Raw genomic sequence first — 17,524 nt, forward strand, 5'->3', positions numbered from 1 at the left:
GGAATATGGTGCAAGGACTCTTTAAATTGAAGCTGCAAATCACTATGATGAAAGTGATGTATTCAATCTGTATGTTAATCCTCTACTAATATCTGTGACAAAGATTAGAAATATTAATAAATGAGTAACATAAATGCAGGCAGGTTTTCTGACAAAAAGGGAAGATCTGCTCACCCCCTCTTTGGTTAATAAGCTGATAATGAACACTGCTTAAAACACTGAACACAGGTGGGGCAAAAGAAATCATCATTTGCATTAATAAGAAAAGCATATTCAGATGTTTTGCCTTGAGCAGGAGATGCCAGCAGAAAACTGGTGGGTTCAAATATCACTAGGTTCTACAGTTCAAATCTGCAAATTGCCAGGCACAAGTCTACAACTACTTGACCTGCAAGAGCTCCTTAAGGATGAATTGTTTTTGTAGGTTAATTTTGCAAATTGTTCTCTGAAAACACTTGCCCACAGTTTGAGGCCTGTTTGTCCTCTCAGGTTACCAGCGTCCAGGCTAATCTGGTGCACATGTAAATAAGGATTACTATGACAGCAACACTTCCCTTTATGTAAATAATTGGTAGCTAAAGTTGGATGTATTTCCTAAATGAATGTGTGTATGGGTGTGCATATGTATATTAATATATATTCCTTGCAAATGCTAATTAAAGCATTGTTCTTTCAGTGCCTGCTCTGCGTCTTTAGAAGTAGCTGGTAATGATGACAAAAGTTCATGTATGATAGTATCTACTTGAAAACAGCATTTAAATTTTTATCAAGTCATGTAATCTTATTAAACAATGTGTTAATATAAAGGGCAATTAAGCAAAACCACCAACCATATGCATAGCTTTAATGTTTTGATCTAAAATGAAATTCAGATCATTTATATAACAACAAATGACCACTACAGACACTTGAAATCATTTATTCAAGGCATTTATATAATCTTGCAAACATAGACATATAATAAAAGAATATAAGAATGCAAAGAAGAATATAAAGCCAGTGTCTAGGCATTTAAAATAGCTCCTCAAAAAAATTTAAAAATGTTTTACAAAAAGCATTCCTGAAAAATTTTGAGAAAAGCTAAAACTTCATTAAAACCATTATAATACCAAACGACATGTTACTTTGTAGCAAGTAGTTATATATTAATTAAATGTTTAAATACCATGAGCTAAGACTTAATGCAGTTTACATTCAGGTTGAAATAATTCAGCACCATTTTAGCTTAAAGGATAAATGAAATGCCTTCTGTTCACAAGTAGCCCAGGACTTTCAATAGCTGGGAATGAAACTTAATTTATTTATTGAATATATTGATTGTGAATTTTAATTCAAAACAAAAAATATGGAAAAGGGGTACATTTTTGTTATCAGTAAATATACTGTTAGTATCAAAACAAGTTATTTTAATAACAAAATATCACCTGACCCAGAATTTAATATTTTCACGTAATCTGCTAAAGATTTACTCTCAATACCAGGAAAATTTTAATGCATTGCATTTCTTATAGAATCTGAATATAGGGAATGTTTATAAGTGTGACAATCCTATGAAGTTTCAAAGAGCAAAAGAATAATTTGTTACTACAAGTAATGCCTAGTGAATAGATGATAGAAATTGTAAATAAAATTATTATATAAAAATATAAAGATTTTCTGGAGATAGGCAAGTTGTGTATTCATGTATGTTATGGTACTATTGGGAGACTGAATCCTAACCTCAAAAGTCAAGACATCTTTAATCCAGACTGTGGTCTGAATCATTATGAGACCACTAATATGGCATGCACTAAATGTAGTAATTTAATCTATTTAATACATTTTCTCACAGTCTTTTTTAGTGTAAAAGCCAGTCTCTTCTCAGTTCTCAACATTCTTTGTATCATTTCTATTTCCCATATTTAAGAAATTTTCTTAAAGTTTGGTAAGACTGGGTTGTGTTCTTTAGTTTTATTAATTGATAGCATTCACCAGCTAATCATTATCTGTGAGTTTTGACAGTTAATCCGAAAAAAGACCCCTTGAGATTCAAAAATATTGAGTATTAAATCCATACCTGTGAGCTATTTGGGTGTGTTTAGGGATGATGGGAGGGGGAGGAATGTTTACATAAGAAATGAGCAAGAATCTTTGGCTTCTTAATTAAAAAAAATTTTTTTCAAAATCAACCAAATAGTAAATTTTATATTTAAAATGCAGACATTTCAGGGATTGAAAGTATTTTTAATTATTAGAAATGTACACATGTATATAATTATTAACTTTTAACTTATTTTTTAAAATAAAATATGGTCAAGAAAAACAATAGTGCTTAAAATTGAAATTTCATAGACACGTACTTTTAGTTCTTAAAAATGAAATAAGGTGAACCTAATGGGTAACATGACATTTTTAATACATTTTTATTGAGGTTAGGACAGTATTTTTTGTTTATTTTATCTCCCAATGCCTAGCATGTGAGTACCTGGCACTTAGTGGGCCCTCAAAAGATGATGGGTGAATAGACAGATAAAAGGCCCAATGAATGACTGTAAATGTAGCTTCTGTATATCCAAAGGCCATGATATTGGCTAGTTTTTAACACAAGGGAAAGAGTCTTAATGAAATGATAGATCTTAAATCTGTAGATGCCAGTCTGGCTCAGTATTAATACTGACAGTAGTTTTGTTTTATAAAAAAGCAAGTATATTAAAATATCTCTATGAGAAAAGATTACAATTGGAAAGGATCACTCTTAAAACTAAAAAGCAATTTAAGGCAAAGAGGTACATCAAAGAAGCTATTCTACAGCTCAGATAGTAGCTCAAGGAACGTTCTGAATTCTCTACTGTAAGCGCGTCCTGGCATAAGGATCACGTGAACCGCTGCGCCCGCTACGTGGTGCCTGTCCATGTCTACCCTCTGACCACGCTAGGCACCCGGAGACTGCGGAATGACTATTCGTACGTAATTGGTGTTGACTTCACAACTCCATGACATAGAATACAGGGTGCCAATACACTTTTTAAAATTCCACCCAACGTGTTCTGGCACTGGCAAAAACTTACTTAACATTTTAATACTGGTTAATGTAGGAAAAATTCTGCTTAAGCACCACTAAATTAAAAGAGTCATTTGATTTCTTTCTGCACCTTTGAATTTAGGAAAAAGAGAAATTCTCCAAATTCTGTTGTGGCACATGGTTTCACAGTTTAAAATTAAATCACAGCTGTCTCCTTATGCAGCATAGTCTTTGGTTTTGCAGAAAGTATTTTTTTCCCCTTATTCCCCAACCCCTCAGGTATATATAATGCCATATGCTTTGCTAATTGGCCTACATTTTAGACACACACAAAAACACACGTCTGACTGACTCTTGAATAACCTAGGATGATGTTCCTGTATTGCTCACACAGTATGTCATCTGTTATGAATAATTTAAAATTGTTAGCATTCCTTTTTAATCACTGAACATTAAAAAAATGTAGACAATCCTAAGATGTTTCTCATGACTTTTTTTTAACTATTTGAGAGACAGTTGTGGTTTGGGGGACTTGTTTGTATAATTTTTATGTCAGCAAGGAAATTTATCTTTGATAAATACTTTAATATGCTTAAGTGCATATTATCTCTGAAGTCATCAGAATGACTTCCCAGTTACCTAGCTGTCCTCCACATACCAGTCCCCAGAATGGTAACTTTAAGAATCTCACAACATCTCTGCCCATAGGAAAAATAAAAGAGTGGAGGGGATCCTCAACAAATACCAGACAGGAATTGGGCAGCTCAATTACTTAATTTGTTCCAAAACAAAAGTTGACTTAAGTCAGAATAAAATTGTACGCTTGATAGAAAGAAAGTTACCTACTAATTTAAGAATGTAAACATAATTTTATATAGGGATGTAACTATCTGAATACATATATTGCCATGTCTTTGCTATAGAGTAATATTTCATGACACCAATGGGAGTGTGTTTGTTTTTTCCTCAGCACCGAATGTGTCCACATCTATTCAAACAGTAGGAGCATCATTTCTAAATCTATGCTAGGACATATATAAGCTTATTATTATCATGTTTCACCGAAGTTCCAACACTTTAGAAAATTCTCAGTTCAAAGTAATTTTGGCTCATTCATTGAAATAATATTTTCCCTTTTGCACTATGATTTCAAAAGAAGCATAAAAAACTTGGATTCCTTTGAAAGAGTCAAATATGCAACTATAGAATCGACACATTATGTTAATTCCCAAAGTAATATGAATAAGTATTATAAATTTCCCAAATAATGCCGATTTAAATGTTCAAAATCCAGTTATGTGCTTTGTTATAAGACACTCCAAACAAAAATTCCTTTGTTGTTTTCTGTTCTCTTTTTCAAAATACATAAATCCTACTGAAGTTAATCTATTTTTTCCCACTTCAGAACGCCAGGCACTGATTTATCCATTAGGAGTTTTGGCTTGCTTTCTAATACCTAGATTAAGAAAACAAAATAAAATGAGTTATTATCCTGATAATATTATGAATAAGTTCAGTATACAAATTTAAACTTTTGAAAATTTTATGTAATAATTTCCCTTCGTCTAAACAAGAGTCGTGTTGTGAAATTATCCACTAGTCCCTTATTTTAATAATGACATGAAGAGAGTGGCTATGTCAACAGCAGGCAGTGGATACCAGATGCCTACAATCTTCACATTTAGAGTCAAAGAAACAACCTCTCCAACAATGAAGAGTAAAGCAGGACTTAGGAAACCAGCAGCCCTGACCAGGTGAGTTCATTCCATGGAGCAAGGGAATCACACTGACTGCTGTTTACGTGGCCACCAGACTGAGCACATGGCTTTAGGCAAGTTATAATAACCCCTACTCAAGAAACTTCAGACTCCCATGGCCTCCAGTTCAAACTTTTTAGCTTGCTCTTTTTTTTTTTTTTTTTTTTTTTTTTTTTGAGACAGAGTCTCACTCTGTTGCCTGGACTAGAGTGCTGTGGCGTCAGCCTAGCTCACAGCAACCTCAAACTCCTGTGCTCAAGCGATCCTCCTGCCTCAGCCTCCTGGGTAGCTGGGACTACAGGCACCCACCACTGTGCCCGGCTACTTTTTTCTATTTTTAGTTGTTTGGCTAATTGCTCTCTATTTATAGTAGAGATGGGGTCTTGCTCTTGCTCAGGCTGGTCTTGAACTCCTGAGCTCAAGCAATCCTCCCGTCTCGGCCTCTCAGAGTGCTAGGATTACAGGTGTGAGCCACCATGCCTGGCCTTTAGCTTGCTCTTGAATGCTTTCTTGATCTGTTCCCAACTTACTCTTCTATCCCTTTTGCCAAACTCTTAACTCCACGACACTTAATGCTCAAGCCAAATTAGAAGAATTGCTTTTCCAAATATGCCCTGCAATTTCCTCCTGCCACGTAGTTGCCCGTGATGTTGACTCCTCCCAGCATGCCCTTCCCTAACTCTCCCCTGTACGCTCCTCAGCCTCCAAGGCTCAATTCAAATGCTGTTCCAAAGTCATTCCTGAATCTCAGGCCAAAGAAATCTCTCCTTCCTCTGGACTCTGCCCTTAGTGAGGGAGGCCTAAAGTAAAAGTCAGCATGAGAGGCAAGCATTCTTCTCCTGATGGTGAGCTTTTTCCCTCAAGTCAAACATTCTGCACTTTCCCTGTTATTTCCACTCAAAATATGATCTTTTTATGATTATTTTATTATGATCAATAACTATGGTTAATTTCATTTTTTCATATTTTCATCTGATCAATATTGCTTATTAAAATTCTGCCTCAATAACTCTTGAAATTTAGTTATACTCAGTAATAACAGGTAGGCCGGGCGCGGTGGCTCACGCCTGTAATCCTAGCACTTTGGGAGGCCGAGGCAGGCAGATTGCTTGAGGTCAGGAGTTCGAAACCAGTCTGAGCAAGAGCAAGACCCCGTCTCTACTATAAATAGAAAGAAATTAATTGGCCAACTAATATATATAGAAAAACTTAGCCGCGCATGGTGGCCCACACCTGTAGTCCCAGCTACTCGGGAGGCTGAGGCAGCAGGATTGCTTGAGCCCAGGAGTTTGAGGTTGCTGTGAGCTAGGCTGACGCCACAGCACTCACTCTAGCCTGGGCAACAAAGCAAGACTCTGTCTCAAAAAAAAAAAGTAATAACTGGTAAAAAAAAAAAACAAAAACAAAATCCACTCTATGTGGGTGACCACATCAGGAATCCCTATTGCAGTGTTATAATATTGATGAAGCAACATAACTATTTTTATTTTTTCTAAGTATCTGGCAATATTCAATTCAGTAGATTCTACTGATGGAAAGCAAGACATATTCTATGTGACAACAGAGTCGCCTCTTCAGACCTGTTTCCAGTGTGAGGTCAGTAAGTCACACTTGGTAGTCACCAGACTTACTACGGCAGAGGTCCTTCTGGTCCCCCCACATTTTATATTACTCCTTATAGAGTAAATATTGCATCTCTATTACAGTTATCCCACCCCCTCTACTCAATTCCAAATTCTTTGAGAGAGAAGGAAATATATCTATTAATTACATGTTGAGTGAATGAGAGTCTGCATAGTGGCAGACCTGCACCTGGCAACGGGTGTATGACAGTGGACAAGAGACTAGATCCCAGCCACCGTGGAATGGAGCAGGAGGTAAACATTACACAAAGAGATTCATTAGTAATTAATTAAAATTACGCTAATAAGGCTATAGCAACACAGAGAATAGGAGTCATACTTATCTTTGCATTATTCTGTAATACCTAGTTTAGGACCTCAGAGTGCAAAAGTGAGGGTGCAAATGAATAATTGAATGGAGAATTAGTGAATGAATTAAGGAATTACAAAAATTATGCAAAATTAATGAATCTATTTATTTTAGATTACCTTATCTTAGCTAAATTATATTGATGTTCTGGGAGTGTTCAGTTATTCTATAATCAACTCCACACAATATAGGCCATAAAACCAGCCAGGTTTCCTCCGCTGTGGGCATGTTCAGAAAAATATGTTTGATTACAGTGTTTCACTGCTCTCCCTTTGCTACCATAATCTCCCTCTATCTCTAATGGTGTGATGACACTGGTAAGGCACAGGCTCTGCTCCCCCGTGCGAATAAGGATTAGGTGCCCCTCCGAGGTGAACGCAGCCCGAGCCACAGTGCAAGACTCTGTGAATGGAGCGAGGGTGGGCTGGTTTTAGCTCCTTTCCTCCCCAAGGACCAGGAGCCCAGGCACAGGGAAAAGCCCACACTACCAGGTTTGCATGGACTTGGGAAAGCCCACAAATTACACGTTCACGTGCAGCAAACCATTTTCCTGATGTTTGTGTCATGCAGGGAATCTCTGTTAATTATGAGTTTCTAGTGTAGCTCTGATACCCTTTTCTGCATGACCCAGAGGCACTGGTGTTTCTCCAGTGTGAAAGCAAAGCTGATGCATGTTCAGCATCATGCCACTGGTGCTGTCACTGTTGGAAGAGTATAAGGCAGGTGGCATGTGTAGTCACGTTCTGTCACCCAGCCACACTGCAGCAGGCAGTGCTTAAGGAGGCAGAGCAGGACACACAGGCGAGCAGGCGTTCTACCCAACTTTCCTTCGTTACTTTCGTCAAAGCACCTCCCTGTTAATATTTACATGCTGGGATTCCTCTGAGATTTCACTCAAAGAAGTATTTCAGGAGTTGGAATATTACAAAGGAAACTCTGCACACCTCCTTCCTTTGCACAGTATTGTCCTAGTTCCCGTGGTTCTAGAGCTCAAATATACGAAACCTTGATTTGTGCAGATCAGGGCATCTGATCTCTTCAGTTGCTTACTTTATGGCAGTGATTTTCCAAATGTACTTTAAGAAGAACTCTAGGAATTTCTTCAGAGCTTCTTCAGATTGTGGGGCAGGAAACCAAACCCTCAGGCTCCTAAAAGCTCACCTCCTCTGCATATTGAGCAATTTTACATACTGGGCCTTCACGCCAGCTTTTTGGATAAAACACTGTTTTCTATCTATCTGACTTCTTTTAAGACTAAGCTTTAGGATGCTAAAAACCTTAGTACATCCCTCCTTGTATTGTCAAAAAAAAAAAAAAAGATGAAGAGATCAGCTCTAATTATGTGATTGCATAGACTTTATACTGTTTTCTGCCTCTGGTCTATTTACAAGGAAGCTGCAGTGGTAGTAGAAATAGACACGTGTCATGTATGATGCCTGGTGATGAACTGACATTCTTTGTGGAGACAATCACTTAGCTAAGCAAATGAGACTCACGGTGAAATTGTGCAGCCCGAAGCATAGGCATGATGTCCTGTGTAGCGGATGTCACAGCGCACAACGTTGTTGGTATAGTCTGATTCAGGCACCAGGTAGCTGGGGTTTACACTGACCTAGGCAATACACACGGCATTTGTGTTGAAGGGTTCATCAGTATTTACTGGTATCTTTCTATTTCTATAGGGCTACAACAAGGGAATTGTTAACAACCGATTTATCTAAATCAAGCAGGGAAGGGAGTTTAAGTTAAGCAAGTGGTTAAACCCTGGAGATGATACAGAAGGAGACTCCATGTTTTCTCCCGAAGTTCTTTAAAATAAGAAATATTTAGACTAGATTAGATTATTTATAAATAGAGGATGTATAATTATTTCCAAGACCATGATTATTTAACATTTGAATCCAGAGAAGAGGGCCTATTGATTTGCAATGGAAATAAATTACGTATTTTGAAAGATCTCTACCTTTAGGATGTAGTTTCCAGGTTGTACATCTGTAATATCAATCCACTGGCAGTCTATGTCTGCACCATATGTATCATAACAGCCAGGACTTAAGCCCTAAAAGAAACAAAATAAAAAATTTAAAACGATGATATATGGTCAGACTATGCTAAATAATATGCTGTTATTTGCAAATTAAATTTTAAGTTAGTACTTACAAGAGTTTGACATAAAACTATAGTTATATTTCATCTCCCTTGAGAAGTATATATTACTCAGTCTTATAGCACCTCCAGCTAAAAAAGATATAGGACTAATATAAGTAGTAGTACACCTCACTTCTTAAATGTGTCATAAGTCACCAGTGATAAATGCAATCTTAAGGGACAAAATAGGCCTCCACCAAAATTCTAGAATTTTACCAGTTCAGGAATAAAGGCCACTTAATAATTAACTTAACTCAAATATTCTCTTCTCAGGGAAACCCTGCCCAATTTCCCCTTTTGGAAATTACCTTCTTGTACTCTGAATGCCCATGATACTTTTTCGTATAGATTTATAGTGTTTAACTTTTTTTTTTTTTTTGCTCTGCATTATAATAATACTATATAAGAATACATCTAACTAGAAGCTGTGCACTCCCTAAGGGTAGAGTTTATGTTGCATCTCTGAATAGCTAACATTTATTCAGTATTATTCCAGGAACAATGTAAAACACATTGCATATATAAATTCAACATTCACAACTACATGAGGCAGATGTATTGTTATTCTATTTCATAGATGAGGAAACTGAATCACACTAAAGTCAAATAACTTACCCAAGAATATATAGCTAGTTAGTGGCTAAGCTGGTTTGAGTTTAGACCAGGCGTCCTCAAACTACGGCCCGCAGGCCACAAGCGGGTGTTTTTGCCCATTTGTTTTTTTACTTCAAAATAAGATATGTGCAGTGTGCATAGGAATTTGTTCATAGTTTTTTTTAAACTATACTCCAGCCCTCCAACAGTCTGAGGGACAGTGAACTGGCCCCCTGTTTTAAAAGTTTGAGGACCCCTGGTTTAGACAATCAAGGTTCAGAGTCCCTGTGCTTAACTACCACACTATTCTCTCTCACACAGTCACTGAAATATTCTGCTGAATTGAAGGTATGAATGCATGGCTAAATTGATGAATGCCACATCACTCTACTTGCTCAAATATTCACGTCAATAAGTAAATGAGTGCCTTCTGCAGGCTAGCAGGAGAAAAATGTGAATAAACTAGGGTCCTTGCTTTAAAAGTGTTATAGACCAGGAAAGTTTACTTAAATTGGAATCTGTGTGTATATTCTTGATCCCCTTAGTTCTGCATGAGAAGTTTTAACTTGTATTTTTATTCTAATAGCAATCTAAAACAAATTTAAAAGTATATACTAGAATCATTTTAATGCAATACTGCCATTTAATTCCGGTACGCAAAACTGCATTGGTGTTTAAGATCACTTTGGTCACCAAAGAGATGGCAAAATCACCTTTGCATGCTCCATTTCTGTTTTAGCTGTAGTTTGATTTGGGCAGAGTAGGGTAGAATTGTGCTATCACACAGCACCTGATAGCACAGACAAGCCACACTCCAAAGGACCCATGTCACAGCAGTGAGAGCCATAATCCATTATTATTGCCTGAATTCCTGCCTTAGTCCACACATTGATTACCAGTATGTTGAGTAGTAAACATAAAATGGAGAATTTTTGGTCTGTTTCCAGGAAATTATTCTGATTCTGGTATACAATACATACTCAACAGTGTTAGCTATTACTTTTACTACTACTAACACTAAGTTTGTGACATTGTAAAAGGATTCATTGGATTAGATACCTATTTAAGACAGATTTAAATAATGCTACAATGCTTACCTTACCTTCAAGTGAACAAAAGAGCTTTAAAGAATGCTAAAATTAGCACTCTAGAATTACTCAGCTGGCAGAATTTAAGTACGAGCATTGATTATTTGAACTAGCAAACAAAAAACTGGAGTTACTAAGGCCATTTAGCAAGCAGGCATTTCATGTATTCAAAGTCAAAATATAAAAGAAGATTAAATGTAGACAGCCAAAACTGTCTAAATTAGCTACTTGGTTTTTATCAAAACACAATTGTTTGTTTCATTAACAAGGTTAATGCAACTGTTTTTAGTTTTGTATATTTTTAATATGTAAATCTGTTGTCTAAGAACACAGGAGTTATATAAAATTACAAATATATAAAAGGTATACCTAGTTTTATGCTTGAATACATTTAAGCAGCATTATAATAAAACTAATCTAAGTCAACATTGGGGGTTTGTGAGAATATTTTTCCTTTAAATGAAGTCCATGTTCAAGAGACACTGGTCTAGAGAAAAAAAAAAATACATAAATCACTTATAATGCAAGACCTGGTGAATAATGGTTCAATATGACATGCTCATAGGATGATTAACAAGAAACCTACCATATAAAATAAAATGAGGTCACCCCAAAAAATAGGGGAACTGGAAGTGCTACAATCCCTGATTCAAATATTTCCGAGTGAGCTGTGCAGAGTGCCTCTTTCTGTAAAGTGGGGAGAATAAACTCCAGGTACCCTACACATGTGGTGGTATGGAACGTGGAGATTATGGAATGAAAAGGGAATCTCCGTAGCCACAGGAGTATAATATGTGGGTAGGTTGCATTTTCTTTCCCTTAAAGAATAAGTACTGCCCCAAGGCATGCAGAATTTAACCTTTATCCCCTCCAATTGCTATGACGTTCTAAGCTCAAAGAAAAAAGCAGTGGTAACATTTAGGTCACCAAAAAGCTTCCTGCCACAGCCCTGGAATTTGCTTCCCAAGATGCCAGCTGCTTATCCTTCTGCGCCCTGGGATGTGTACATTCACTGCTCCTTGCCAAGGTTTGGGCTGGAGTAAAATTATAATGTCCTTTTACAAATTAGGGTTTCATATGGAAATACTGACATGGCTTTTTTACTGACACACATTTTCCAATTATAAGACATACAAACTGCTTAGTTCAGCACTATTTTTAAAAATCCATCCAAACGACATCTGACATCAATTATACTGTAGGTTTAAACATACATGTGTGGAGAAAGAAATGGTGTCCTTCTGCTCTTATTTGCATTATTAAAAGAGACAACTTTTTAAAATCCTTTTTAAAAAACTTATTTCCTCTCCTTTTGTTAACCCCAACCACTATTCTATTTTTAGCATCACAGGTGAAGAGAGGAATGGTTTTTCAGGTGAGAAAAACAGAAGTATCTTTTGTACAGTTACTGACCAGCCAGTTAAAGAATACAGAATGAATGCCCATGTCATAAACTATTGACACTTGTTTAGAGAGTGAACTTCTGTTTTTCATTGTAGAACGTAACAAGGATTCACACTGAACTTCTGGGATCGTGAATGGGAGATATATGTATTGCTGGAAATACTTTAAAAGTAATTTGGATCATCAAGCCATCGCTCGCCTTTGCCCAGCTATTGTCCATCTTCATAATATGGCCCCCCAAATGCAACAGTTTACAAAAGAGAGGTGGGAGGAAAGAAACTACCAGCCTACTTTGTTTTCTCTCTGAGGCCCGTGGGTTCCTGGGCCTCAGGTGCCACATACCTGTGTGTGTGCCGTGCATGCAAATCGTCTGTGGTACCCATAGTCACAGGATGTGTCCTCAAGACAGAAACTTGCTTTGTGACCTTCAGCCACTCTCCTCTGGGTATTGGCATCAAGCAGGTCATAGTGGCTGAATTCATCCATACTGTGGTAATGTCTGATGTCCCACACAACAAAAGATGGTGGTCAGTTACACACAGAGAAAGCAATGAGGAATTACATGACTTCCCCATTGCCTCACAACTTTGCTTTCACATGAAAATTGAGGTCAACTTTATTTTCATAAAGGGAGATTCATGCTAGATTTTTTTCCCAGGGACATAAATCTATCAAAATTACAAGCTTTTAACTTTGCTAGTAGGAAAAAAGATTTAATTTGAGTGTTTTGCTTTCCCATTACACCCTGTTTTGTCTTTGAATATTAAATAAAAGTAGAAAATAAATTATTTGTGCTTAAGTGAAACTTGCCACATACTCTCTGGTATATTTCTCTTGGCTGCCACTACTGATGTTTCATTCCAGAAAAGAGGAAGCACATGATCCTTGAGAGGTTTCTATGAGATTTTTAAAAACTGAGTTCTCACATATTTAAAATCATTACTAAAATGCAAAGGGTAAATAATGTCATGTGTTATCCACCCTTATCACTTAAATAGTATGAACTTTTATTTAGAAATAAAACATTTCTATTTCATCAGCAAATTCGATGGCTCATATTATATTTACTTTTGTCATTTCCGAAAACAAAGGTGCTGAGTTGTTCATCTTCTCACATAAGGAAAAAAACAATGAGAATTTCAGAAAGAAAGTTTAAGGCCACACATCAGGATTTCCTGACAATAAACACCTGGACAGTTACCAAGGCAAATGTTAGAATTACCTTATGTGAAAATCTTTAAATATAGGGCAGAACAAGTGACCACCTGAGTTTGCTACAAACCTTTTAAAATAAGGACAGTCCTCCTGAGGTCAGACAGTATATTGTTTACATCTCTCTTTGAGAATGATCTCTAAATCCTTCTAATAGCAATGTGCGGTCTTTATTAAATGCTGTTTAATGATAACTACCTCTAGATAACCTTGGCTGCAACAGACGTTTTTAGAAATCCTACCTATAGTATATTGGAGGAAATTTTATATTGAAGTATTGCTGTAACCTACAAACAGTTTTAATAAGCTGGACTTGGAGTTTCCAGTCCAAAAGATAACAGGATATAGTAGTTGATGGATTATGTCAAAGTAGACTCCCTTAATTATGTCAAATTACATAGAGAAAAAGTCTACCCATAAATAGTAACAATGTTCCCCCTGCAGGGAAGAAATAACACTTGTGTTTGCCATACCTGAAAAATGAAAAATCACCTGAAAAATGAAAAAATAACTCAAACGTACCCAGGAGACCCGTCTACTTACTGGTGACAACTGTGCCACTCCCAGGAATATCTTGGTCGGCTTGGCAAGAAATCTGACGTCCCTTGGTTTTTCACTCTTTGGGGAAATCTTAGCAGCACCCTGTAATCATAGTCTCTGACATCTCCCCTGTATGCTGAACTGTGATTTTCAAAACAGAAACATTTTTATATTCACAGAATAGTAACTAAAGACAAAACTACAAACGAAACCTCTCCATTATACAATAGTGGCAATCCCCCTTCCCCAACTAGACTATCCGCTCCAAGAGGCCAGGACATTGGTTTATTTTGTTTATTTCGGAATCTCAAGCTCCTAGAACACTCCTGGAACAGTCAGAGCTCGATGAATATTTGGTGGATAAGGGAATGAATGGCAACTATGGAAATCCACAGACCTTAAAAGTGAAAACATAATAAAATTAGCACTAAAAATGTGAGAAGTAAACTTTGTATTTAAAATCGATTCAAGTTTGATCCTATGAATGGGTGAAACCACAGTACAAATTATCCTCAATAAAAAATAATCCCATAGATACTTGTTAAGAAGTTTGAATTTTACAAAATATTTCTTCTTGAATATTTCATTAAGATGGAAAGTGGGGAAATAACTCTAAAATAGGACACCCAGATTTAGATGAATTATTTTGCAACTTGACTATCTTTAAAACAACAGCACTACTGTAATAACATTATAGGGAGGGAGGGCAACGGTGTGCGTGATGCAAGACTCAGGAATGAAAACGATCTTGGATTTCTTCTCTTCCTTTAGCCTGACGATTATAAAGGGTCAGCGTGGAAGAAATGTACAAATACACACCCCTGTGTTCCTACTAATATATTTTGTGTGAATATATGTTAAATACTATGGATGACCTTATTTACACTTCACAATTTTTATGAGACCTATCAAAACATCTTTTGCTCCCTCTGCTGGTTTCCCAGCAGAAAACTCAAGAGAACCCCAATCCTAGAACTTCTATTTTATTTTAGGACTGATGGAAAACCAAATTCTTGCTCATGGGCATATTCTGGCTGAAGTATTAACAATACCAAAACAGTTAATTGTGGTCTCAAACAAAAGAGGAAACCTAACCTTTACCAATGAGGCTACAATGGCAAATTTGCCCCCAATCTCTTAAGGGAGTATTAACACGCTCTTCTATTACAATAACTTTAAAAAATTACTGTATGGTTGTTTTATAGAAAGTTACTTGAAATAATTGGCTCCAAAGCTTAAATATCTTGGGAACAGAGCACCAGGAGACTCTTGGTCTCCAGGATAAGGGTTTGTTCCACCTCCCTGATTTGTGCAGCAGTTTGAGAGTCAGAACCCACAGAAATCTTCAGAAGTTTAACTCCCCAGCCAGGTCAGCATGCCCAGGAGGTCATGTCCCACTTCCCAGCTCTTGTCCCACTTCCCAGCTCTTGTCTGCGCAGAACCAGGCACCAGAGCGCCCCCGCAACCGCGGAGCGGGCCGCAGAGTTCCCCGCGCGTACCTGGCCAGGCAGTTTTCCTCCGCGGCGCACCTCAGGTTGTACATGGACATCTTCTGCACGTACGTGGACGCCTGGATGTAGTAGGGGTCAGGCACCAGGTCTGGGAGACCTAAACGTCAGCAGGCAACGGGTGCAGCAGTGAGACAACCCGGTGCCCCCACCCCACTCCAGCTCCCGACCCCTCCAGGTGCCTTACTCCTCGCCCCTCGCCCCCTGGGACTGCAAGGTGGGGCTGAGGGTGGCAAGAGAACTGGGGACACCCGCGCTGGGAAGCAAAGTGAAAAGGAAGCAGGAGGGCCCGGCGCGCGGTTTGCACTGGATTCCAGAGCTGCCTCTGCAGGCGCGGGGGGAGGGACCCGCTCTGCCAGGACCAGGGCCCGCCGCGCCCAGGCAGCCACGTCGAGGAGCCACAGAGTTGGGGACGAGGTGCAGGGTGCTTGGCGGACCTGGGGGCTTACCGTACTGGAAGTAGCCGGTGCCGTATCCGGGCCGGTACCTGTTCCCAGGCCGAGGCCTCTCGTACGTGTCGTAGTAGTTGTAATAGGGGTTGTCGTCGGTGTACTTGTAGGGGTTGTACGGGTCGTCGCCCACCATGCCGTCCACGCGGCCGGGCGGCCGCAGGTTACTGAGCGCGGGGACGTCTGGCGCCGTCCGGTTGCCCGCGCCCGAGGCGCCAGCGTCGCGGGCTCCAGGCGCCGAGTGGCCGGCTGGGAACCAGTGGCGGCCGGCGGGCCTCGGCCGGCCGGCGGCCAGCCCCGACGAGCCTGCGGTCCGAGCGCGCGCCGCGGCGGTGCGGTTGTCGCGGAGCAGCAGGATGGGCGTGCGCGGCCGCGAGCCCGCGGCGCTGGCAGCGCCTGGGGCGGCGGCGCCCGGGTCGCGGCGGCGCTGCGGCTGGTACTGCGAGCCCAGGCTCAGCAAGCTGAACACCTGCCCGTTGTTCTCCCACTGGATCTGCTGGCGCCAGGCGCCCGGCGCTGCGGGCGGCTCGCGCGGGGGCTGCCGCGGGCCGGCGGCCGGCGGGGCGCAGCGCACGAGCGCGCAGAGCTGCAGCGGCCCCAGCAGGAGCGCGGGCCAGGCGAGGCGCATCGCTCCCGTGGCCGGACCGCCCCGCGCGGGGAGGACGTGGCTCGGAGGAAAGGAAAACGGGGCTCAGATCACGTGCAGGGGCGAGAAGTCTTCCACCGAGGAGGCGGGCAGAGCGCGGGTGCCCGAGTCCCCGCCACGCGGTGCCAGGGGTGGGCTGCAGCCCCTGCCCTGTCCAGGCGGCTGCTCGGACGTGGCGCCCGGCTCTCTCCCCTTTCCCAGTCCTGGGAGGCGACGGGAGCGCAGCGGCAGTCCCAGCGAGCGGGCAGTGTCTGGAGTGGAGGAAGGAGGAGAGATTTTAAACTTTCTGGCACGTTTGCAAAGTTACACAAGCCGTTCTGGCCCGGCCGCCCCTCCGCTATTTGTTCACGTAATGCGATTGGAAACGTGCGGGGCGGACAGCTCCTCGCCGCCGCCCCTCCCCCTCCCGGCCCGCTCCCCGTCCCGGCCCCCCAGACACGTTGCACAGGCGGCGTTAAGGGGAAAGAACGAAACGGAACACACATCCTGAGACACACTGGCTTAATCTGGGGCGAACATGCAGGAATTCCAAAAGACTCAGACAGGCGAAGGCAGCCAGGCCATGGGGCGACGCCAAAATATGCACGAAGAAAAATGCTATTAGGTCACCGGCCCTTGAGAGGCGGGAAGTGGGAGGTGGGGGCGCTAGGGGCGAGAGTGGATGGGGGACGACTGTGACTAACGCTGGTCCACAAAGGAGTTAACCCGACACGCTTCCCAGCGCACACTCGCTCGCTCTTATGGGAAGCGCCCTCAGCAAATAAACCCCAGGATATCACATTTTGTTTTTCTGTGTGTCGGTAATATGAGAAATGGGTTACAAATATGTTTCCTACAGTGAATATTTTAATAACCAAAAGTGAAATTTTACAAGGAACAAAGCCAGCTAACCTTGAGGCGATGAACAGACCTGTCTCCTTTTCAAAATGCCGGCCTGATTTGTGCTTTGAGTGGAAATGAAGAACCCTCTCTCATCTCCCCAGGGTCTACCAGGAAGTCTCATTAAAGGGGACTAGAATCAGTCTGGCTAAGAGAGCATCCAGAAGACATCTTCAAATAAGCACTTTATCTTACTTTTTTCTTTTTCTCTTCTACATCTAATGCGGTGTGACTTTGCATTTAAAAAATTAAATCACTGCTGTCAAATACTGAAATTCAGTAAAGCATCACGCAGTGTTTGGTTTA

General features: G+C 40.4%; 1 protein-coding gene across 2 annotated transcripts; it reads right to left on the reverse strand.

Annotated features, from left to right (window-relative positions):
• Window positions 1–868: 868 nt before the first annotated feature.
• LOX (lysyl oxidase) lies at window positions 869–16,675 on the reverse strand. 2 transcript variants are annotated; one of them, XM_012788572.3, is made up of 7 exons: window positions 15,694–16,674; window positions 15,236–15,344; window positions 13,740–13,877; window positions 12,327–12,483; window positions 8,714–8,809; window positions 8,247–8,362; window positions 869–4,457 (listed from the first exon to the last, which is right to left on the reverse strand). In XM_012788572.3, exons 1-7 carry the CDS (start codon window positions 16,319–16,321, stop codon window positions 4,451–4,453), a joined length of 1,251 nt encoding a protein of 416 aa, XP_012644026.1. In that variant the 5' UTR covers window positions 16,322–16,674; the 3' UTR covers window positions 869–4,450. The 2 variants fall into 2 exon arrangements, with proteins under 2 accessions (XP_012644026.1, XP_012644027.1); XM_012788573.3 differs by lacking the exon at window positions 869–4,457 and having other exon boundaries at window positions 8,243–8,362; window positions 15,694–16,675.
• Window positions 16,676–17,524: the final 849 nt, after the last annotated feature.

This window comes from Microcebus murinus, chromosome 11, assembly GCF_040939455.1.
Source record: "Microcebus murinus isolate Inina chromosome 11, M.murinus_Inina_mat1.0, whole genome shotgun sequence".
Lineage (NCBI taxonomy): Eukaryota > Metazoa > Chordata > Mammalia > Primates > Cheirogaleidae > Microcebus > Microcebus murinus.